The sequence below is a fragment of the Saimiri boliviensis genome, chromosome 19 (genome assembly GCF_048565385.1).
Source record: "Saimiri boliviensis isolate mSaiBol1 chromosome 19, mSaiBol1.pri, whole genome shotgun sequence".
NCBI classification, from domain to species: domain Eukaryota; kingdom Metazoa; phylum Chordata; class Mammalia; order Primates; family Cebidae; genus Saimiri; species Saimiri boliviensis.
The window spans coordinates 38,294,778-38,316,712 of NC_133467.1; the positions used below are offsets into that span (position 1 = coordinate 38,294,778).

The following is a 21,935-nucleotide window of genomic DNA, read 5'->3' on the forward strand; positions in this document are numbered from 1 at the left end:
ATACAAAAATTAGCCAGAGGTGGTGGCCTGTGCATGTAATCCCAGCTATTTCGCGGGGCTGAGACAGAAGAATCGCTTGAATCCGGGAGACCTAGGTTGCAGTGAGCCAAGATCACACTGCTGCACTCCAGCCCAGGCAACAGAGCAATACTTTGTCTCAAAAATATAAAGAAAAAAAGAAAGATGAAATCACAAAAAGAGAAAACAACAATAAACTATAAAAATTATTAGGCAGGTTTGCCACGGAACCTAATAGAACTTTGAGAAATGAAAGCGTAGTTATTTAAAAAATACCTCAGTGAATAGGTTAAAGAACTATTTAAACACAGATGAAAGTGAACAGAAATATAGAACTGAAGAAATTACTCTGATAAAAAGGTGCACTGGTAAAGATCAGAACCTTTCCTCTGAATCTACTAGAAACTCAAAAGCTGTGGAATGTCATTTCTTTCTCTCCATTTTCCTGTTATAACTATGCCATCTTGTGGGCAGTCTGTATGGAAAGGTTTCTTTGATACCTGACTGGTGTAAGAACAAGAAGGGTAGATGTGAATTCTTGTGGACAGATGACAAAGGAGTTACTTCTAAATGTCATTCCACTGCAAGAGTTTAAAACAAACTTTAAAAATACACTCAATAGTCTTCTTGAAAAGGGAAAATGAGATAATCCCTAGACTTCTGGTTTTTGTTTGCTTTTTAGAGTTTCAATTGTTTTTCATTCTGTATTTTTTTATCAGAAGCTCCGATCACTTTAATAATCTTGTGGCGGTGGATCACAAGGTCGAGAGATCGAGACCATCCTGGTCAACATGGTGAAACCCCGTCTCTACTAAAAATACAAAAAATTAGCTGGGCATGGTGGCACGTGCCTGTAATCCCAGCTACTCAGGAGTCTGAGGCAGGAGAATTGCCTGAACCCAGGAGGCGGAGGTTGCGGTGAGCCGAGATCGCGCCATTGCACTCCAGCCTGGGTAACAAGAGCGAAACTCCGTCTCAAAAAAAAAAAAAAAAAAGAAATAATCTTGTGGCACTGTGTTTCTAATTTGTAGCCAATTGGTTTCACATTCTGGAATTTGTTCCTTTATTTATTTATTTATTTATTTTGAGATAGAGTCTCAACTCTGCCACCCAAGCAGGAGTGCAGTGGGGCAATCTTGGCTCACTGCAACCTCCACCTCCCAGGTTCAAGTGATTCTCCTGCCTCAGCCTCTGGAGTAGCTGGGATTACAAGCGTAGGCTTTTACTAAAAATTTAGTTAGAAGTTTTGTAACTCTGATATGATTTGGCTTTGTGTCCCCACCCAAATCTCATCTAGAATTGTAATCCCCATGTGTTGAGGGAGGAACCTGGTGAGAGGTGACTGGATCATGGGGGTGGTTTCCCCCATGCCCTTACAGTGATAGTGAGTTCTCAGGAGATACGATGGTTTAAAAGTGTTTGGCAGGCCAGGCACAGTGGCCTACACCTATAATCCCAGCACTTTGGGAGACCAAAGTGGGTGGATCACCTTTGGTGAGGAGTTCGAGACCAGCCTGACCAACAGGGTGAAACTCCGTCTCTACTAAAAATACAAAAAAAAATTACCCAAGCATGGTGGTGCGTGCCTGTAATCCCAACTGCTCAGGAGGCTGAGGCAGGACAATCACTTAAACCTGGGAGTTGCAGTGAGCTAAGATTGCACCACTGCATTTCAGCCTGGACAACAGAGGCAGACTCCGTTTCAAAAATAAATAAATAAAAGCATTTGGCATAACCCCCCCACCCGCCTTCATGTAAGATATGCTTTGCTTCCCCTTCCCTGTCACTTTTTCCATGATTATAAGTTTCTTAAAGCCTCCGTAGCCATGCAGAACTGTGAGTCAATTAAACTTCTTTTCTTTGTAAATTACCCAGTCTCAGGTAGTTCTTTGTGGTAGCATCAAAGCAAACTAATACAAACCTTCATGATTTTTATAATCTCACCGCCCAGTAAATCATTTCTCCCTACAAGTTATTTTCCCCTTCCATTGAAATTTAATCAGGTGTTCATTCGTCAGATCCATATGCTCAGTAATGGTGGTGGTGGCTGTATTAGTAAAAACACTAAATGAGTCACCGGCTCCATTGTTCCAGTTTGGTATTGAGATATATCCCATAAATAGATCAACATGCCCACCTTAACTAAGTCATTTGGCAGAAAGAACAAGCTGAAATGCAAAATGGGAAGTGGAACTTTGAATCAGACCGATGGAGATTTTAATCCCACGTGTCCCACAAAACAGCCATATAGCTTCAGCAAATTACCTAACCTCTCTGGGCCTCAGTTTCCTCATCCATTAACCAAAGACAATAATACTTTTCTTAAAGATGTATTTTGAGGATCACAGTTAATGTATTTAGAGCTAGCAACTTCATATGTTAAGTGAAGCTTTTTAATTATTATTTTCAGATCTAGGTTTAGCAGAAAGAGAGAGAAATTACCCTGAATCCAGCACAGAGAAAAAAGGAAATGGAAAATATAAAGAGAGCTTAAGCTAGAGTAGACAAATAAAAAGATCTAAAATGCTCTAATTAGAGTCCTAGGAAAATAGAATAATCAAAGAGATTCAGTATGTAAGGAAATAATGGGTGAGCATATTTGAGAACTAAAGAAAATCATGAATTGACAATATAGAAAGCAATATATATCAAGCTAGATTTTAAAAGTCTATCTAGAGACATTAGAGAGAAGTTGGAGAATACTTAAGACAAAGAGATCCTAAAAGCAGAGCCAGGATAGAGCAGCCATTACAGAGCAGCCTTGCTTTTTAGAAGCAAGAGGGCACCATTACACTGGCAGTCAACCTCTCAGTAGCAACAGTAGAAGCCAGAAGACAATAAAACGTCTGCCAAAAGAAAATGTCAGTCTAAACTAAAGCTGAAGTTCAAAAATCAGGGCAAAATGAAGGTGCTTTCATTCAAACAAATGGAGAGAAATTATGGAACAGCAGGACAACACCCAGGGAACTCCTAAATGGTGAACTTCAGAAAGAAGGAGAGCAATCCCAGAGGGCAGGAGGATGAAAGGAAGAATCATGAGCAAGTGAACTGGTAAACATGTAGATAAATGAAATCTAAATAGACTCTATAAGTAATAATGATATCTAAATTCTGAGAATTGACGTGTTGCAATGGCTCATGCATGTAGTCCTAGCTACTTGGGAGGTTGATGCAGGAAGATCACTAGAGCCCAGGAGTTCAAGGTTGCAGTGCGCTGTGATTGTGCCACTGCACTCCAGCCTGGGGGACAGATTGAGAACCCATCTTTAAAAAGAATAAAAAGTAAAAATTTATAATAAATAAACTGTAGTGACTAACAAAAGGACAGCTAAAATACCGGACAACAATAGCATGTAGTTTGGGAGGAGATGAACAGAGTTAATGTTTATACATCCTCATATTTTTCAGTGGGGAGAATGATTAAAATGAGTGTGTAACTAATGTCTAAAACAGTACAAGATCAAACAAGTAGTAAAACTCAATCTCTAAAAAAGCAAGGAAAAAAAGGGTTAGAAAAAGCAAGTCAAATAAAAAGCCAAAATAAGATGATAGAAATAATTCTAAATAAATCAGTAATAGCAGTCTATAAATAGACCAAACCATCAGTTCAATGACAGATTATAAAATTGAATTTTAAATGTAAAAAACTAGAAACTATATGAGATTTTTTTTTTTTTTTTGAGACGGAGTTTCGCTCTTGTTGCCCAGGCTGGAGTGCAATGGCGCGATCTCGGTTCACCGCAACCTCCACGTCCTGGGTTCAGGCAATTCTCCTGCCTCAACCTCCTGAGTAGTTGGGATTACAGGCAAGCACCACCATGCCCAGCTAATTTTTTGTATTTTTAGTAAAGACGGGGTTCATCATGTTGACCAGGATGGTCTCGATCTCTTGACCTCGTGATCCACCTGCCTCGGCCTCCCAAAGTGCTGGGATTATAGGCGTGAGCCACCACGCGCAGACAAGACATATTTTTTAAGTGACACCAAAAAGTTTAAAAGGAAGGGAAAATATGCTAGGCAAAAGGTAACCAGAAAAAAGCAAGTATCAGAAAAAATAATGAGCTGTAACAAAAGTAATATTGAGGACTAAGAAGGCTACTTTGTAATAATAAAATATTCAGTTCATTAGTAGGTAATAATAATTCTAAATCAATATGCATCTAATAAAATCAAATACTATAAATACAGTTGATATAATCATAGGGAGCAATTGACTAATTCCCCTTTATATAGTGGAGATTCCAACACATTGTTTGCTCTTTTTTTTTTTTTTTTTCAGACAGAGTCTTGCTCTGTTGCCCAGGCTGGAGTTCAGTGGTACGATCTTGACTCTCTGCAACCTCTGCCTGCCTAGCTCAAGCAATTCTCCTGCCTCAGCTTCCTGAATAGCTGGGACTACAGGTGCACACCACCTTGCCCAGCTAATTTTGTTGTATTTTCAGTAGAGACAGGGTTTCACCATGCTGGCCAGGCTGGTCTCAAACTCCTGACCTCAGGTGATCCACCCACCTCGGCCTCCCAAAGTGCTGAGATGACAGGTGTGAGCCACCTCGCCCAGCCTCAGAATCAGAATCTTAGAAGCAAAGTTCTGTGGCCACATTAAATTTGACGCAAAAAACAAAAGAACTTCACAAAAAAAATCCATAGTAAATTAGAGTAACACTAGCTAGTGTAACTCCTGCATTTCACTACCTTAAACCTATAGGCTTTTTTGGTTTACCTAATAGTCCCTACCCCCACATGTTGTTCTCCTACCCCCACGAAGTGATTGAGAGACCCAGACCCCTTCCAGAGTGTGACCCCTTCTTCCTCTTAGAGCCTCAGTGTCTTCTTTATTGAACTATTCAGACTTTCCAATCATTTTATTCTTAGGTTTGTTTGTTTGTTTTTTGTGGGGTTTTTTGTTGTTTTTTTGAGACAGAGTCTCGTTCTGTCGCCTGGCACCAGGCTGGAGTGCAGTGGCGCGATCTCAGCTCACTGCAATCTTCACCTCCTGGGTTCAAGCAATTCTCCTGCCTCAGCCTCCCGAGTAGCTGGGACTACAGGCACGTGCCACCACACCTAGCTAATTTTTGTATTTTTAATCGAGACAGGGTTTCACCATGTTGGCCAGGATGGTCTCAATCTTTTGACCTCGTGATCTGCCCGCCTCGGCCTCCCAAAGTGCTGGGATTATTATTCTTAGTTTTAATAACGTTTTTGAAATTTTTTCTGTTTCATCTGTATTTTCAAATGAATTGACGTAAAGTTATTCATAATATTCACAAATTCTCAATTATTAAAAATTTCAGCTAAATCTATATCCTTTTTGGCCCCAATAGTATTTACATATGCGCTCTCTCATTGTCTTGAACTATCTTGCCAGAGATTATTAGTCTTTTCAAAGAGTAATCTTTTGGCTTTGTTATGCCTTTCTATTGTGTATGTATATGGTGTGTGGGTGTGTATAGACATATATAAACATACAAATATATGTTTTTTCTTTTTAAATGTTGCTTTTATCTTTGTTACCACTTTTCTGCCTCTAATCCAAATCTAACTAAGTTGTCTAGCAAACCTAGACTGAGGAAAAGGAGCTAAAGCCAGTTTCCTATGCCAATCAAACCCATGTGTGCCTAAATACTAGTTACATTTCAAAAATTGTACACTATAGTTGTTACATTATTTTGTATTTTCTGAAACATTTTCTGTTAGTCTCTGTCTAGGACTTTCTTCTGCAAAGGCAACTCAAGTATCACTAGCTTAAGCAAAAAAGGAATATATTGGTTTGTATGGTTGAGAAGTCAGGTGTGGCTGGGTGCATATTCAGCGGTGTCATTAGGAATCTCAGCCACACTTCCTTCTAGATCTGCTTCATCCTCGCATAGCCTTTCCCAGTGTAGTGGTACAATGGCCAGACCAGCCAGGCTTGTGTCTAGTAACCCTAGCACCTCAGAGGAAAAGAACCCAGCCCCAGGGTCTCCAGCACAAGTCCAGGATTCACTGTTTTAGACTGTGCTCACAGACTGTGCCCACAACCAATCACTATGTGTATGTGGAGTGGGGAGATCATCATTCAATGCCAATCAACCTACATGGGCTAAGAATGAGGGAGAAGTGGTTCTGTGACAAAAGGGGTACATGAGTGTATGAAAGAAAGAATGAAGGGAGGGTAGGGGGTGGATAAATGAAAAGAGTCATGTTAATAGAAAAGGGAGATCCTAGGCAGATGAGAACACATAATGTCCCCTGGGTCTTGGTAAATTTTGAATTGGCTCAACAACAGAGCAAAGGAAAAGCTAATGGGAGTGGAAGTATTAAAAGATCATTGAAAGGAAAACTGGGCAGAGAGATCATCACAATGATAACTTCCTTTCTACCTGGAGTAGTTCCATCATCCACTTGGTAGTACCATAGGAGCACAAAACACATTTCTGTGCTCTACCTTCTGTTTCTACCAGCTGAAATTTCGCCTTTAAAGACATATCGCTTTCAATGTTATATGTATCTCCAGGACTCCCAGAAACGTCTGTGGCCACTAGTCACATGTAGCTATTTAAAGTATGAATTAATTAAAATTAAATAAATTTAAGGACTCAACTTCTCAGTTATGCTAGCCACATTGCAAGTGCTCATTAGGCACATGTGACTACCACATTGGACAGCTCAGATATGGAACATTTGTATCATCGCAGAAAGTTCTGTTGGACGGTACTGGCTTAGTGCAGTAAGTGTTACCAGCAATTTGTTGTTATCAGATGTCTTTATAGTGACCATTACTCAGAATTGGATGAGAAATGTTGATATGACAGAGGAAATGAGAGAAGCTGCCTGGGACCATCTGTTGGAACTGTTTTCACTTCTTTAAAGGATTTTAGCTCCCTTAGGACTTTGCAGTAGATATCCAGATAGGATAGTCTCTGCCATCACAGAGCTGGAATTCCTGATGATCCCTTTGAAACAAACCCAGAGAGGCATCCAGAGACTGCCGCCCAGTAGCCACCTGAGAGCAGTGGTGCTTGGGAGAAATGGGGCATGAGAGGCTGTTGGTGTCAGAGCCCTTGAGGAATGTGTTGTCTAAGGCAGTCAGTGCTCGCTGTCAGGTGTCATAAATTTCTACCCCTTGTCATGCACTCGATCATCTTTTACTGTTATGTAAGTCAGATAAAAACTGATTTTTTTTCTTTTTCTTTTTATTCTGCAGACCTGTCCCTCTTTGTTCTGTTGTTGTGATAAATAGCCAACTTGATAAAGTTGAAGGAAGGAAATGTTTTGTTTCCTGTAATGTTCAAAGTGTTGATGAGAAAACCCTGTACTCAGAGGCAACAAGTAAGTAGCTGGTCTGAACTTGCTTCAGGTTTGGTTGGGTTAGGTTGTCAGTTTTGTTGATCGGTTCGTTTGGGTTTTATGGGGAATGGGGTTGTTTTTGTTTACTTTGATTTTTTGCCTTTGTATTATAACCCATACATGCCCAAAAATTCTTCATTCCTGTCATGGAAAGAAAAAGTTAAAGATATTCTTGGCCAGGTGTGGTGGCTTACACCTGTAATACCAGCACTTTGGAAGGCCGAGATGGGCAGATCACTTGAGGACAGGAGTTTGAGACCAGTCTGACCAACATGGAGAAACGCCATCTTTACTAAAAAATTATAATTAGCCAGGCGTGGTGGCTCATGCCTGTAATCCCAGCTACGTCAGAGGCTGAGGCAACAGAATCGCTTGAACCCAGGAGGTGGAGGTTGCAGTGAGCCAAGATCACGACACTTCACTCCAGCCTGGGCAACAAGAGTGAAACTTCATCTCAAAAAAAGATATTATTATACATTGCTAATAAAGGGCAAATTGCCAACATCTATCAAAATCACAGCCCAGTGCAGAAGCTTATGCCTATAATCCCAGCACTTTGGGAGGCTGAGGTGGGAGAATCACTTGAGCCCAGGAGTTCAAGACCAGCCTTGGCAATGTGGCAAGAGCCCATCTCTATAAAAAACACAAAAATTAGCTGGGCATGGTAGTGTGCACCTGTAGTCCCAGCTACTTGAGAGGCTGAGGTGGGAGGATCCCTTGAGCCCGGGAGATGGAAGTTGCAGTGAGCTGAATTCATGCCATTGCAGTCCAGCCTGGGTGACAGCCAGACCTTGTCTCAAAAAAAAAAAAAAAAAAAATTTACAAAGTGATGTGCCCTTTGACCCACCTCCAGGACTTTATCTCACAGATATAGTAACTGTGCAAAATTACAATGTATTAGACTGCTACAGGGTTCCAGTGATTGTGTCACTCATGCAACAGTATTTGCAATAGCAAAAGATTGACAAAACATAGCTATCCATCAATAAGAGATGGGTTAAAGAACTACAGCTCACGTATGAACTATATTGTATGTGTGTGCCATTAAAAAATTGTGAAATGTTGTGATGCCGTAAATAAGAAAAATGTGTCTACACTTATGTGTGTGTAGACTGTCTCAGGAAAATCATGAGTACACACCTGACTTGTGTACTTCCCAGGAGTACTGAGGTTCATCCATGTTGTTGGCTGTACTCACTCATTTGAACTACTGTGTAACACTCTATGTGTGACTTTCCCACATGAATGTCTCTCTTCCGATGACAGGCCTCTATTACAAATGGTGCTGCTGTGAACATTCTTGTTCATGTCTCCTGGTGGTGTGCATGGGCGAGAGCTTGGCATATATTTAGGAGTAGAATTTCTGGGTAGCAGGGTATTTTAAGTGTTCAGCTTTACAGAGGAATGCCACATTGTTTTTTAAGGCTATACCAAATTAAACTCCCACCAGCAATAGATGATACTCTTTTGATTCTCATCTTCTCTAGCAATTAGTGAAGTCAGACTTCATGATTTTTGCCAGTCAAATGGTTATAAAACGGCTTCTCGATGTGGTCTTCATTTGCATTTCTCTGATTACCTATGTGGCTGAGTGTCTTTTCATGTGTTTATTGACCATATTTTTTCCCATTCAGTGAAATTTTTGTTTGTTCATCTTTTTTTTCAATTTTTTTCTCATTTTCTGACTGATTTATAGTGTTCTTTATAGATTTTATATTAGAACAATTCTTTCGTTGGATATATAAGTTGTTACACATACCTCCTTCCAGTGTGTAAGTTGTCTTTTATTTGCTTTAAGATACCTTCTTTAGGCCGGGCGCGGTGGCTCAAGCCTGTAATCTCAGCACTTTGGGAGGCCGAGGCGGGTGGATCACAAGGTCGAGAGATCGAGACCATCCCAGTCAACATGGTGAAACCCCGTCTCTACTAAAAATACAAAAAATTAGCTGGGCATGGTGGCGTGTGCCTGTAATCCCAGCTACTCAGGAGGCTGAGGCAGGAGAATTGCCTGAACCCAGGAGGCGGAGGTTGCGGTGAGCCGAGATCGCGCCATTGCACTCCAGCCTGGGTAACAAGAGCGAAACTCCGTTTCAAAAAAAAAAAAAAAAGATACCTTCTTTATGAACGGAAGTTTTTATTGTTAATTTAGTTGCATTTATTAGATTTTTCCCTTTGTGGCCAATGCTTTTCGTATCTTGTTTAAGAAAGTAACTTTTCCTCCTAAGTATTAAGCATTTGCAAGAATGATGGCTAAAAGGAGCAGGTGGTAAATAATAATTTAAATCCACAGTCAATTTAAGAACTCCATTCCAGGCTGTAGTTTATACTTTCTCTCTCACTAAACCTTTCAATATCATAAAGGTGCCAGATGGTTCACTTGTAATTTTAGTTCTTTTCATTTTCCTGACTATCTCTAATGGAAGTAGTAATGAGTCATGAAATGGCCAAGCGGTGAGGACCTGGTTACCCAGGGAGAGGTAATACAGTATTGTGATCTTCAAAAGTTGATTCTGAATTGGGCTGAAAAGTGAGAGTGGACAGATAGACTGAAGGTACAAATGTGACTCTCAAATCCTTCTTTTGTATATGTCTTTCCATTTAGAGTAGTCCCTCAGATTGAAGTTAGTTGACTTCTAATCATCTGCTGTTATTTTGTTTGTTTAGGCTTATTTATAAAGCTGAAACCTAAGTCTGACATAAAGAGCTGCTAGTGAACTCCATCCCATTCTGCGTAAGGCTCTCCCCCCGCCAGAAGACGCAGTTGCCCCCTTAATACTCTGCTTCATCACTGCCGAATCCCTTTAAGGAGCAGCCTGCCAACAATGACCTTCTGAAACAGCCTTCTGAATAGAAGGGGATTCAGTTTCTACCTTCTCAACTTTTAAACACAGAAATACTTCCTGTGAGCATATCAACAACTCTTAGGCCAGGTGCTGTGGCTCACACCTGTAATCCTAGGACTTTGGGAGGCCGAGGCGGGTGGATTGCCTGAGCTCAGAAGTTCAAAACCAGTCTGGGTAACATGGTGAAACATCGTCTCTACTAAAATAGTAAGAAAGTAGCCAGGCCTGGCAGTGTGCACCTGTAGTTCCAGCTACTTGGGAGGTTGAGGCAGGAGAATTGCCTGAACCCAGGAGGTGGAGGTTGCAGTGAGCGGGGATCATGCCACTATACTCCAGCCTGAACAACAGAATGAGATCCAGTTTCAAAAAAGACAAAAAAAAAAAAAAAAAAACAACTCTTTGTGTCTCCTTAGGATATGCGTCTGCTTCTCCTGAGATTTCAATGGGCTCTTGTTGTACATGTGTAACATCTGCTCCACCGCGGACTGGAGAAATAAATGTGTATTGAAACTTTTACTGCAAACTTGAAAATGCTAGAAAACCAAGCATGAAGAGTAAATACATGGTGGGGGTACACACAAGCACGTGCATATGCATTGTAAGTTAGAAAGCTGGCTTTGTTATATCTGAACACATGAATCTTTTTGTCAGAGTAGGAAGCACAACTAGATCCCATAGGAACTGATACCTCAGATCTGTTGTCTGGGATTCCAGAGATTAAACCACTGCCATTTTTAGCACAGGCTGTGCTGTTGTGTCTTACCAACAGCATAGGTTTTCATCACTGGAAGGAGCCTGTGTTCATTTCCTGGGGCTGCTGTAACAAAGCAGTACAAACCGGGTGGTTTAAACCAACAAAAACTAATTGTCTCTCAGTTCTGGAGGCTAGAAGTTCAAAATCAAGGTGTCCACTAAGGCCATTCTCCTTCTGAAGGTGCTAGGGAAGGAGCTGTCCGTGCTTCCCTCCTGGCTTCTGGGAGCCTCAGGCGTCCCTTGGCTTCTGTATGCATCATTCTAGTCCTCTGTCTTCACATGGCATTCCCTCTGTGCGTCTCCACCATGTCTTCCCTCTGTGCATACCTACTTCTGTGTCCAAATCTATTTGGAAATTTCTGTTTCCAAATTTATTAGGACATCAGTCATCATGAGCCCACCTGAATGACCTCATTTTAACTTGATTATCTCTTTAAAAACTCTATTTCCGGGCGTGGTGGCTCAAACCTGTAATCCCAGCACTTTGGGAGGCCGAGGCGGGTGGATCATGAGGTCGAGAGATCGAGACCATCCTGGTCAACATGGTGAAACCCCGTCTCTACTAAAAATACAAAAAATTAGCTGGGCATGGTGGCGCGTGCCTGTAATCCCCGCTACTTAGGAGGCTGAGGCAGGAGAATTGCCTGAGCCCAGGAGACGGAGGTTGCGGTGAGCCGAGATCGCGCCATTGCACTCCAGCCTGGGTAACAAGAGCGAAACTCCGTCTCAAAAAAAAAAAAAAAAAAAAAAACTCTATTTCCAAATAAAGTGACATGCGATATTGGAGATTAGGATCTCAACATACCTTTTTGGGAGGACACAATTCAACCTGTAAAAGAGCCTTGACGAGACTAAACAATGAATGGAGAGACTAATGTTCTGGAAAACATATTCGGCTTCCTAATGCAGGCAATCGATTATTTGGGCTTCCATTTCTTTCCTTTCTTTACTCTTATTAAAAATTTAAGCTGAGCCATATGAAATCACTATTTCGAAGGTCAGAATGGTCAAATATTGACAATTTCCAACCTAATAACTTAGTGATAGCCTTGTGGTACCCTGCCTAGTCATCCTTCCACAGCCACAGATCAGCTGGAGCCCTCCATTGCCAGAGCTGACTGACCTGGGATGGCCAAGCCAGAGGAAGACCCAGGTCCCAGAAGCTCTGTCTCTAGGGCCCACCCCCAGTACCTAAGCTGCAACAAGGGCCCAGTAGGTGTGGGGGCACTACAGAAGTGAAGCTGGCAGTTCCTTCTCCCGCAAACTCTGAGAGAGCCTGAGAAAGTGCCCAGGAGATGGCTGGGCTCACAACTCTACAAGTTATAGGTCTGGCAACAGCCACCCTCTAGTCCATCTTCCAGCAACTCCTGAAACTTCAAAGAGTGGGCTCTTATGAGAACTGTACTTCACATGTTAAAAGATATGACTGGTCGGGAGGAAGTTTAGACGGTGAAGGTACTGTACTCCCACCGTTAGATTTCTCTGGCAGGCTTACAGAACAGCTGTAGCACACCAGACCTCCGCCCAAGTGAAAGAGCCTAACTGAAAGAATGCCAAATTACCAGTTTTTCTTCATGTTAAGTATGCCTGCCTCACTTTGTATCCACTTTTTCCCCCCTTTCTATCCACTTTTACAGTTTCATTTCTTACACTGGTTTGCTCATGTCCAGGTTACATTACATCATATGAGTGAGATGCTGCACAAGAGCAACTAAGGAAAAAGCTCAGTCACTATAACATAGGGTTCCCCATAGCCAGTAAGGGGGAAATGGCTTCCTGCTTTGCAGCAGACTGAGGCTTCACCATGCCATGGCACTCTTGCCTTCATCAAGTTACATTTTCACAAGTATGTAAGATTGCAAAAGGTGGCAAAAGAGGCAGAAAGAAGGAAGGAGATGCTATCAGAATTGCTGCCAACTCTACTCCATCACTGGCTTGCTGTGTGACCTAATGGAACTATTCTCATTTCCTGTTTCCTTGTTTCTTTTTTCTTTTCTTTTTTTTTTTTTTTTTGACACGGAGTTTCGCCCTTGTTACCCAGGCTGGAGTGCAATGGCGCGATCTCGGCTCACCGCAACCTCCGCCTCCTGGGCTCAGGCAACTGTATACTCCCCTGGTGCCTTCACTCATCCTTTCCTACCTTAATTTTCCCTACAACACCTATTTCCATCTAATGAACCATACTTTTATGAATTTATTTATGTCCATTGTCTTTCTTCCCCCACTAAAGTGTAAACTACATTTGGCCAGAGGAGTTATCACTGTGATATCCCCAAAGCCCAGAATAGTGCCTAGAACATAGTACGTACTCAATGACTGTGGTTGAATGACTGAATGAAGCACAGAATCAAATTTCCCTGGGTCCTACCCTACTTCTGGACTTCTTATAATGGAAGCCAAGTGTCCATATTGTTAAATCAGACTGAGTTGGGTTTTCTGTTATCTCACACTTTTAGCGGATGTCAGCTTAACTGACGTCCACATGTTATCTTGTTTAATCCTCATACCAACTCTGAGACTTTTATTCTCCTGGTTTCCAGATGGAAACGGTAAGTCCCAAAGAGATTAAGTTACATGCTAGAGGTCACACAGCTAGTCAGTCGCAGAATCCAGATTCCCAGCCCATGTGACTGACACCCAGCCATGAAAACAGCTGCACTTCAAGAAGACTGGCCCTCCCCAGAAACACCACCAGGGCTGAGCTGAGTCAGGATCCACAGGAATGGAAGGTCTGGAGGCTGCCAGGGATCTCCACAAAAGAAACACTTACTTTGTTAAGATCTTCTAGTATGAGATGACAAAATAATCACTGCATTCCCTGGTTTGTTTCATCTTGTTTGTTTCCTGCATTTCACAATTTGTCTTATTGTTGCTTGCATGCTTATTGTCTATCTCTCCCCTTAGCTCTCTATTCTGTGTATCCTCAGCACCTAGCACAGTGCCTGGTACTTTTTGGGCACGTCAATGAATGGATGAACAAATTGATTGGATGAACAAATTTTGCTTACTAATTCACTCATCAAGTACACCCTGATTGAGTACCTGCTTTGCACTAAGCACTGTTTTTATTATTCTTAGTCTAATAAGAGAGGTAGACATTAAATAAAGAACCACATAAAATAGAGGGGGGAAACTGTAATCAATGCCATAAAGGAAAAGTATGGGGTACTGTGAAAGTGTACAGCAGGTGCCCTAATTTAGATGGTTGTCAATGAGGGCCTTCAGAGCTGAAGGATGAAGGAGAAGAGTGGTCCTAGGAGAGGAACTATCCTTGCTGCCTTTCTTTTCTTTTCTTTTTAAAAAAATTTTTATTGGCCGGGCGCGGTGGCTCAAGCCTGTAATCCCAGCACTTTGGGAGGCCGAGGCGGGTGGATCACGAGGTCGAGAGATCGAGACCGTCCTGGTCAACATGGTGAAACCCCGTCTCTACTAAAAATACAAAAAATTAGCTGGGCATGGTGGCGCGTGCCTGTAATCCCACCCACTCAGGAGGCTGAGGCAGGAGAATTGCCTGAACCCAGGAGGCGGAGGTTGCGGTGAGCCGAGATCGCGCCATTGCACTCCAGCCTGGGTAACAAGAGCAAAACTCCGTCTAAAAAAAAAAAAAAAAAAAAAAAAAAAAAAAAAAAAAAAAAAAATTATTTATTTTTTGTAGAGACGGGGTTTCTCCATGTTGGTCAGGCTGGTCTGGAACCCCCAACCTCAGGTGATTCGCCGTCCTCGGCCTCCCAAAGTGCTGGGATTACAGACGTGAGCTACCGCACCCCGCCCTCCTTGCTGCCTTTCAGGGACTGAAGGATAGTAGGTGTGCAACTAATGGTCTCATCTTCTCTGTGGTGGTCTGTGCTTCCTAAGATCTGCCAGAGATGGAGGGCATAGGCCAGCTTGATCCTACCTGTTGGATCCAGCTTTATCTTCTGTCTTTCTATGTCCAGAAATCCTGAGCCTGGCCACTTTTCCTTGAGTCAGAATAATTCAGAGAACTATTAGCCAGAATAATGAAGAGAACTGATCACTGCAAGTCACTCTACCTTGGAGCTATTGGAATGGCTCCAGAACAAGGCACTGGGGCCCAAGGCAGAATTCCAACACGGAGGGTTTTACGTAAGACAGACTCCCCCTGGGAGGGTTGGGGTGGGAACCAAGCACCAAAGAAGACGGGAGGCCAGTGTCCATTGATGGCTGTCTCCCTCTTCTCTGTAGCCCTCCCCAACCCCTAAGCAGCCCAGCTCCAGCAGAGGAGGCCTGGGCACAGGAGTGGATTGCTGCTAGAAACCTGGCTTCAGCTGGAGGAAGTCAGAAGGCTGGGCTGATGGCCGCGCAGACAGAGCTGTGTTTATCCAGGAAAAGAGGTAGGACGTAGGCAGCAGAGGCCCCTGCCAGCACCTCCCAGAAGGACTGCGCTGGGGGACCAAGCCGGAGAGGAAGCTGCTCCCCTCTGGCTCTGAACGTGTCAGGGCCTGAGGCTAGAACCCAGAGGCGACCCACAGGTAAGGCCTGCACTGTGGGCGCGCGACGGAGAGGGTCGCCGGCTCGGATCCCAGGGCAGAGGGTCGGAACACGGTGCTCTTGGTGTCCCCGCGCAGGGGTGAAGCGAGCGCGTGGTGGCTGAGCCTTGCGGAGACCGCTCTGGGGTTGGCGGAGAATCAATGCTGCCTTTGTGCTCAGCGATTTCCTAGGGAGAAAAGGAGTGGAGAGTGGGAGGGGCGACCCAACGGCCCGGCCCCGCCCCACAGACACGGGATGTCGTAGGGCTGGGAGGCGCGGAAGCCGGAGGGTCGGGGCTACCGGGGGTGGGATTCTGTGCCCCTGGGAGGTGCGTCTCCTTGAACCAGCCCTGGGTACCCTGAGGTCAGCAGCCAGGTGTGTCCCTGGCTGCCAGGCGCAGAAGGGAGTCCTCTTCTGGCTTCGAGCGACTCGAGGAGGGGAGGGAGGAGCCAGAGGAGGCAGGTAGGGCTAGGACTGAAGGATGGCTCAGGCCAGAGAAGCTTTTGCCGGGGCAGCCTGGCAAAGGGAGGGAGTCCAGAGGGGCGCCAGACTAGTTCCTGGAGGAAAACCCGTCTTCGAAATGGGCGGGGGAGAAGGGCGCGGTACCCCTTCCAGGGGGTTGGGATCTGAGTCCTTTTGGTATAACGTGGTCATTATCCTATTTGTCCTAATAGTACCCTAGGGTTCTAGCGGGTGTGTTGGGTCCTCTAAAGTGAATGGCGCATCTTCAGTACCAATGGGAGAATCTGTGTACTTGGTGACCGAGGCCCGTATCTGAAAATGTGACTGAACCTGGTTCCCTCCATTTCTCCCCATCCTCCCAGACTTCACCGCCCTTTCTTTTTATCCTCAAATAGGGGTCTGCGCTCCCAGTGAGTCCGGAGACAGGGGCGCGGTCGCTGACCGGCCGGTGTAGGCCAGCATCACCCACCTCTGACTCCTCTTCGCTCCTCGCTTAGCCCCGCTCTGCCCAGCACTCCCATTTGAGACTTGGGATTGGGATCCTCTGGGCTCTGCGGAATTCGGAATTCCACTACCCAGCCCACCGCATGTGGCTCTTGGAAAAAGCTGGCTATAAGGTGGGGGCCACGGAACCTGGGGCCCGTTGGGCGCTCTCGGGCCTGTTCTCCAAGCGCCGCGCCCCGGGCCCGCCCACCGGCACTTGCCCCAACGTCCTCACCCCGGATCGCATCCCGCAGTTCTTCATCCCTCCTCGGCTCCGGGATCCCGGCGGCGCAGAGCCCGCGGGCCGGCGGGACGTGGCCGGGCGCGGCCTCCCCGCAGCCTGCTCGCTGCCTCACCTGGCTGGCCGCGAAGGCTGGGCCTTCCTGCCCGAGAGCCCGCACACGCGCCGGCGCGAGTCCCTGTTCCACGCGCAGCCGCCCGCCCTGGCCGAGGGGCTCCCCGCGCCCCAGTCCCGGCTGCACGTCTCCGCCCCGGACCTGCGCCTCTGCTGGGCCCCCGACAGCGACACGGCCTCGTCGCCGGACTCGTCGCCCTTCGGCTCCCCGCGGCCGGGCCTGGGCCGGGGCCGGGTGCCCAGGCCGCACTCGCTGTCCCCAGAACCCGCGAGCTCGGCGGACACCAGCCCGCACCCGCTGCGCCGCGCTGGGCCGCCCACGCCGCCGCTCTTCCACCTGGACTTCCTGTGCTGCCAGCTGCGGCCCACGCGCGAGAGCGTGCTGCGCCTGGGGCCGCGTGGCGGGCAGCTGCGGCTCTCCACCGAGTACCAGGCCGGGCCCGGGCGGCTGCGGCTGCGCCTGGTGAGCGCCGAGGACCTGCCCCGGCCGCGCTCCCGCCGTGGGAGCAGCGGCGGCGGCTGCTGCGTGGTGCTGAGGCTGCGGCCCCGCGTCCGACCGCAGGCGCAGCGGAGCCGCGTGGTCAAGTGCAGCGCCAACCCCATCTTCAACGAGGATTTCTTTTTCGACGGGCTTGGCCCGCCGGACCTGGCCGCCCGCAGTCTGAGGGCCAAGGTGCTAAACAGGGGCGCGGGACTTCGCCGGGATGTGCTGCTGGGGGAATGCGAGACGCCCCTCATTGCGCTGCTGCCCCCGCTGGGCGGGGGACTAGGTCCCGGGTCCTCCCTGGCGCCCACCCATCTCAGCCTGTAGACTGAGCCCCTGGCTTCCTCAGCACGTCTCCACTGAGTCTGCGGTCCACATTCTTTCCGCCCTGCCCGGCTTGTATTTATTTTTGCTAATAAAGTGTCCGCTTGTCCGTAGCCTGATCTTTCCCCTTGCTGGCCCCTTACACTCTCGAGTGTAGAGCCTGCCCTTCTTCCTTCTATCCCGGCCATACGCGGGGGGAAGATGCTCATTCTGACGGTCTGGGTAGAGCAGACCCTAAGCAGTGGTTCTCAAGCTTGAAGGAGCGTCAGAATAACCAGACATCAGAAATCCTGGAAGAGGCCGGGCGCGGTGGCTCAAGCCTGTAATCCCAGCACTTTGGGAGGCCGAGGCGGGTGGATCACGAGGTCGAGAGATCGAGACCATCCTGGTCAACATGGTGAAACCCCGTCTCTACTAAAAATACCAAAAACTAGCTGGGCATGGTGGCGCGTGCCTGTAATCCCAGCTACTCAGGAGGCTGAGGCAGGAGAATTGCCTGAGCCCAGGAGGCGGAGGTTGCGGTGAGCCGAGATCGCGCCATTGCACTCCAGCCTGGGTAACAAGAGCGAAACTCTGTCTCAAAAAAAAACAAAAACAAAAAAAAAAAAGAAATCCTGGAAGAGCTCGGTAAATACGCAGGGCCCTGGGCTCCATCCTCAAGAGATGCTCTTTCGGTAGATCTGGGCCAAGTGGGTCCTAAGGTCCCCGTCCAACAGGGGCTCTGGAACAATCAGCCCTTCAGTCACTGAGTCACTCTGACAGAAACCAACACAAGCCACCTTCCACAGGGGGGCCCTTGGGGCTGCACAGAGGAAATTAACACTCCCCTCCTGTGCCCCTCTGAAACCCACATCTGTCCTGAAGAGAGATGAAATCTCTGGGTCTTGGGAGTGCGTCAGGGGATGTCAGATGAACACACGTGCCCTTCAGTCTTACGACTTCCCTCTTGCCTCTCCACACCTGTGCCCCCCTTGGGGGAAGGGGCAAGAACCAGAGAGGGACTTAGGTACCAAATGAATGAGATATAATGTCCCAGGGATTGGGAGGAGGGCGGAAGGGTACTACCAAAGTGTGGGAACTGTTCCCAGGAACGCCAGAAGAGGCTCCTCCAGCCAGAAGGAGGTGGGGGTGGAGGGAGGTGGATAAATGTAGGTCACATTATGTTTACCTCTACTTGAATGTCCCTAACGTCAGCAGTGACCTTCTCTCTTCCTCCACCTTCCCAGAACCCGGTTCCTCTTGATTCAGACCAGGCTTGGAGGAGGAAGGGAAGAAGGGAGGTAGGCACTAGGCCAACCCAGCTGCTTTCTCTCTCCCTCTTGAGCCCTTTCTCATTTTTCTAGGTGCCAGCTGTGGCCTGCACCAGGGCTACGCTTGCTGGATCCAAGAAAACCTCAGCACCTGGACATGTTAAATTCCAGCACAACACACACACACACACACACACACACACACACCTTCCAGCACAACACACAGACACACACACACACGGACAAAACCTCAGCACCTGGACATGTTAAATTCTAGCACAACACACACACACACACACACACACGGACAAAACCTCAGCACCTGGACATGTTAAATTCCAGCACAACACACACACACACACACACACACACACACACACACACATACACGGACAAAACCTCAGCACCTGGACATGTTAAATTCCAGCACAACACACACAGACACACACACACAGACAAAACCTCAGCACCTGGACATGTTAAATTCCAGCACAACATACACAGACACACACACACAGACACACACACACACACACACACACACACACACGCACACACACGGCTTCTTTCCGACAGCTCTTACTTAGTTCCATCCTCCTCCCCTACCCAGCCCTGGGCCAGAGAATTCTTGCTTCAGGTGTCCACCAGGTGGTGGCATTGATCAAACAATCCTAAGCGCTAACTACTGCACCTGGATTATAACTACGCCAGGAACTGTTCCAACAATTAGTCAAGCCATTTGTTCCTCCTGGCACCTCCTATAAGGGTATAAATACTATTGTAATCCAACGTGACCTTGGGCCTCACGTAGCTAGTAAAGAGAAGATCTAGGACTCACAGAGCTGGCTAGAAAGGGAAAGAACTCAGAGAATCTGGCTCCAGTTCTGAGCTGTTAATCACTTCGCAATCATACCCCCCACTGCCAGCTGCTGCCTCCCAAGGGGCCTCCTTCCCTAAGATGGTAGTTTTGGACCCTGCCAGTTTAAAATCCGACGTTTGAATTCTGGGAAGTCTACCTGTAGATTTAGGTCTACCCCCTGGTACTGTATTTCTGTTTTACCCCCAAATCCTCCCATAACAATCTTTGGTGAGAAACTGGATTTGATGCCCATTTGAAAGTATCTGGAAAGAAAATTAGAGGCCGTAGGACCTTCATGCACGCATTCCTTCAACCAACACTTCGGGGGGACCGTGCAGCGGCAGGCATTTTATACAGCAGTGATTGAAACAGACGTGGGAATCAGAAAAGTGACAAAATGAACCATTAAAATGTAAAGAATGAGGGCCGGGCGCGGTGGCTCACGCCTGTAATCCCAGCACTTTGGGAGGCCAAGGCGGGTGGATCACAAGGTCAGGAGATCAAGACCATCCTGGTCAACATGGTGACCATCTCTACTAAATACAAAAAATTAGCTGGGCATGGTGGCGCGTGCCTGTAATCCCAGCTACTCAGGAGGCTGAGGCAGGAGAATTGCCTGAACCCAGGAGGCGGAGGTTGCGGTGAGCCGAGATCGTGCCATTGCACTCCAGCCTGGGTAACAAGGGTCAAACTCCGTCTCAAAAAAAAAAAAAAAAAAAAGTAAAGAATGCTACTTGGTGACATGTTACAGAGAAAAAGAAAGCAAGAAAGGGAACAGAAAAGAGGGGTCAGATAAAGAGAAAGGAAGATGATAGGGACAAAAAGAGGAATTTTTTTTTTTTTTTTTTGAGACGGAGTTTCGCTCTTGTTACCCAGGCTGGAGTGCAATGGCGCGATCTCGGCTCACCGCAACCTCCGCCTCCTGGGTTCAAGCAATTCTCCTGCCTCAGCCTCCTGAGTAGCTGGGATTACAGGCACGTGCCACCATGCCCAGCTAATTTTTTGTATTTTTAGTAGAGACGGGGTTTCACCGTGTTGACCAGGATGGTCTCGATCTCTTGACCTCGTGATCCACCCGCCTCGGCCTCCCAAAGTGCTGGGATTACAGGCGTGAGCCACCGCGCCCGGTGGAATTTTTTTTTTTAACCACCACGTACTTTGGACTAGGTCCTGAACTTTACCTGTGTTATCTCAGTTCTTTGTCACAACCCTTCAGTAGAGTAGATATTATCATTTTATTTTATTTTATTTTATTTTTGAGACGGAGTGTCGCTCTTGTTACCCAGGCTGGAGTGCAATGGCGCGATCTCGGCTCACCGCAACCTCGGCCTCCTGGCTTCAAGCAATTCTCCTGCCTCAGCCTCCCAAGTAGCTGGGATTACAGGCACCCGCCACCATTTTTTTGTATTTTTAGTAGAGACAGGGTTTCACCATGTTGACCAGGATGGTCTGAATCTCTTAACCCCGTGATCCACCCGCCTTGGCTTCCCAAAGTGCTGAGATTATAGGAGTGAGCCACCGCCTCCGGCCTTAGAGTAGATATTATTTCCATTTTACAAAGAAGGAAATAGATCAAAGAGGTTAAGTAAGCTTGCCTGGGGATCAACCCTAGCTGGAGGGAAGAGTTCTGACTGTGACTCCACCCAAACACCCCCACTGCAACCCAACTGTTTATTTTTGGAGCCGGAGTCTCACCCTGTCACTCAGGCTGGAGTGTAGGGGTGCGATCTTGGCTCACTACAGCCTCCACCTCTTGGGTGCAAGCGATTCTCTTGCCTCAGCCTCCCAAGTAGCTGGGATTACAGGTGCCCACAACCACGCCCGGCTATGAGGGGAGGCTGTGAGGCAATCCAAGGCATTACTCCCAGGAACAGTTCACTCAGCATTCACAGCCCTGAGGCTCCGTGATGGGGGGCCCCAGTGTTGCTGGAGAAACATCTTGGGTAGCTAAAGTACAAAAACGTGGGGGTCAGGGAGACAGAGGGGTGTGTGCAAAATAAGGTCCTAAGAACCCCTCCACTGTGCAGATTTCTGTGGCCCCAAAGCACTTTTATAAACACTAGTCAGAGCCCAGGTGTGGTGGCTCACGCCTGTAATTCTAACACTTTGATAAATGGATAAACATGGGAGGATGAGGCTGGCAGATCACCTGAACTCAGGAGTTCACAACCATCCTGGGCAACAAGGTGAAACCCCACCACTACAAAAAAAATACAAAAATTAGCTGGGGCTGAGACAGGAGGACCACTTGAACCTAGGAGGTCTAGGCTGCGGTAAGTTGAGATCACGC

General features: G+C 46.7%; 2 protein-coding genes across 7 annotated transcripts in view; both read left to right on the top strand.

The window, feature by feature from the left end:
* The window catches only part of LOC101034294 (acyl-coenzyme A thioesterase THEM4), a 41,439-nt gene extending 30,738 nt beyond the window's left edge, over positions 1 to 10,701 (top strand). Inside the window, exons 5-7 of one of the 3 annotated variants that reach the window (XR_012515016.1) lie at positions 7,202 to 7,326; positions 10,009 to 10,246; positions 10,601 to 10,701. Coding sequence is in view for 2 of the 3 variants with exons in the window: in XM_039460089.2 (XP_039316023.1) it covers positions 7,202 to 7,326; positions 10,601 to 10,695 (220 nt within the window). In the remaining variant the exon portion in view is untranslated. Of the gene's footprint in view, positions 1 to 7,201; positions 7,327 to 10,008 lie in introns of all 3 variants that reach the window. The other 2 variants (XM_039460090.2, XM_039460089.2) reach the window with 2 other exon arrangements.
* Positions 10,158 to 17,649, top strand: C2CD4D (C2 calcium dependent domain containing 4D). Of its 4 annotated transcripts, none has more exons than XM_039460088.2 (3): positions 10,698 to 10,785; positions 14,876 to 15,044; positions 15,144 to 17,649. In XM_039460088.2, the coding sequence occupies exon 3, from the start codon at positions 16,478 to 16,480 to the stop codon at positions 17,537 to 17,539; it is 1,062 nt and encodes a 353-aa protein (XP_039316022.2). In that variant the 5' UTR covers positions 10,698 to 10,785; positions 14,876 to 15,044; positions 15,144 to 16,477; the 3' UTR covers positions 17,540 to 17,649. The 4 variants fall into 4 exon arrangements, with proteins under 4 accessions (XP_074245943.1, XP_039316022.2, XP_074245942.1 ...); XM_074389843.1 differs by lacking the exon at positions 10,698 to 10,785 and having other exon boundaries at positions 10,798 to 15,044; positions 15,144 to 15,430; positions 16,286 to 17,649; XM_074389842.1 differs by lacking the exons at positions 10,698 to 10,785; positions 14,876 to 15,044 and adding an exon at positions 10,158 to 10,246.
* The last annotated feature ends 4,286 nt before the right edge of the window (positions 17,650 to 21,935 follow it).

Bases quoted from the DNA above. Each gene is read 5' to 3' on its own strand.
- C2CD4D (XM_074389842.1), top strand. From the start codon at position 16,478: ATGTGGCTCTTGGAAAAAGCTGGCTATAAGGTGGGGGCCACGGAACCT.